Here is a 2,037-nt window from a genome sequence, read left to right as displayed (position 1 = left end):
CCTGCACCACTGAGGTGGGTGGCTGAGGGGTTGTATAAGCTGGGTGGACAGACAAATAGATGGGCTTTTCTTTAGAGTAGGAGTGCTGGATGCAGATCAAGAGAAGGATTCAGCTGCTGATGGGTATGTTGTGGTAGAGCCCCACTTGGTTTGCACACTCCTTGCTCCTTGTACTATTAAAGCTGGTGGAGAGGCAGCTCAGGCATATGTGTGTGTGTGTGTGTGTGCATTAACACTTTCATATAAATTATCTTAAAAAGGTAAAACAGAAACAACATGAAAATGGGCAACCGAACTGTCATCTCAGAATTCATCCTGCTGGGCCTGCCCATTGATCCAGATCAGCGAGACCTGTTCTACGCCCTGTTCCTGGCCATGTATGTTACCACCATCCTGGGGAACCTACTCATCATTGTCCTCATTCACCTGGACTCGCACCTCCACACACCCATGTATTTGTTTCTCAGCAATTTATCCTTCTCTGACCTCTGCTTCTCTTCTGTCACAATGCCCAAGTTGCTGCAGAACATGCAGAGCCAAGTCCCGTCCATCCCCTATGCTGGCTGCCTGACCCAAATGTACTTCTTCCTGTTTTTTGGAGATCTGGAGAGCTTCCTCCTGGTGGCCATGGCCTATGACCGCTATGTGGCCATCTGCTTCCCCCTGCACTACACCACCATCATGAGCCCCAAGCTCTGTTTCTCCCTGTTGGTGCTGTCATGGGTGCTGACCATGTTCCATGCTGTATTACACACTCTGTTAATGGCCAGATTGTGTTTTTGTGCCAACACAATCCCCCACTTTTTCTGTGATATTTCTGCTCTGCTGAAGCTGGCCTGCTCTGACACTCAAGTTAATGAGTTGGTGATATTCATCATGGGAGGGCTCATTCTCGTGATCCCATTCCTGCTCATCATCACGTCTTATGCACGGATTGTGTCCTCCATCCTCAAGGTTCCTTCTGCCATAGGCATCTGCAAGGTCTTCTCCACCTGTGGCTCCCACCTCTCAGTGGTGTCTCTCTTCTATGGGACAGTTATTGGTCTCTATTTATGCCCATCAGCTAATAATTCTACTGTTAAGGAGACTATCATGGCTATGATGTACACTGTGGTCACCCCCATGCTGAACCCCTTCATCTACAGCCTGAGGAATAAAGACATGAAGGGAGCCCTGAGAAGAGTCATTTGTAGAAAGAAAATTACCTTCTCTGTGTGATGGTAACATTTGATACTTTTACATATTTCTATCTAGGAGATATAATAATATTGGAATACTATTCCAGATGTTTTCTCTTACCATGGAAAGCCTGTAAAAATGGTACGGTAAATAATTATTCAATATGTAAAAGAGGTACAGTGGAGCTGTGGAGCTGAACTAGGGAAGAGGGGTCTTGGTGACCTGCTGGCTAAGTTCTCCTCTTTATGTTCCCCAGGAGATTCTGGCAAAGTGTATTTTAAGAACTCCTGTTTTAAATGACCTTCATGCCTTACATTCTTTAACTAATTTATGGGATTCCTTTTTATTTTATTATTTTATTTTATTTTTTAAATAAATATATATTTTATTGGTGTTCAATTTACCAACATACAGAATAACACCCGTGCTCATCCCATCAAGTGCCCCCCTCAGTGCCCGTCACCCATTCACCCCCACCCCCTGCCCTTTCCCCTTCCACCACCCCTAGTTCGTTTCCCAGAGTTAGGAGTCTTTATGTTCTGGGGAGACTACTTTTTTTAAAGCCAGAACTCTGTTTTGATTGTGGTATAATTTAAAAAAGATTCTTTATACTTTTACATCAATACTAAATGAGGTCCAACATCTCCACCTCCCAGCCTCCCTCTTAATGTCTCCTACTTACCTCTCTCTGCACAAGATTCACATCATTTTATCTCTTAACAATACCCCCCCACACACACATATTTATTTTCATGTCCACTCTGTTTTCTGACCTGGCCTGATCTGAAATGGATTTTTCTAGCCCTTGACTATAAGAAAATATTTTGCCTTTACCTGGGAATAACCAACACCCATGGG

At 44.1% G+C, this 2,037-nt stretch overlaps 1 protein-coding gene across 1 annotated transcript; it reads left to right on the top strand.

Moving 5' to 3' along the window:
• Window positions 1-225: 225 nt before the first annotated feature.
• LOC118355743 (olfactory receptor-like protein DTMT) lies at window positions 226-1,508 on the top strand. The gene has a single exon (XM_035720970.2). It carries the CDS (start codon window positions 277-279, stop codon window positions 1,216-1,218), a length of 942 nt encoding a protein of 313 aa, XP_035576863.2. The 5' UTR covers window positions 226-276; the 3' UTR covers window positions 1,219-1,508.
• The last annotated feature ends 529 nt before the right edge of the window (window positions 1,509-2,037 follow it).

This window comes from Canis lupus, chromosome 9 (assembly GCF_003254725.2).
Source record: "Canis lupus dingo isolate Sandy chromosome 9, ASM325472v2, whole genome shotgun sequence".
Taxonomy (NCBI): Eukaryota; Metazoa; Chordata; class Mammalia; order Carnivora; family Canidae; genus Canis; species Canis lupus.
Note: the sequence above shows the minus strand (reverse complement) of the source record. Positions and strands in the feature narration are given on the sequence as shown.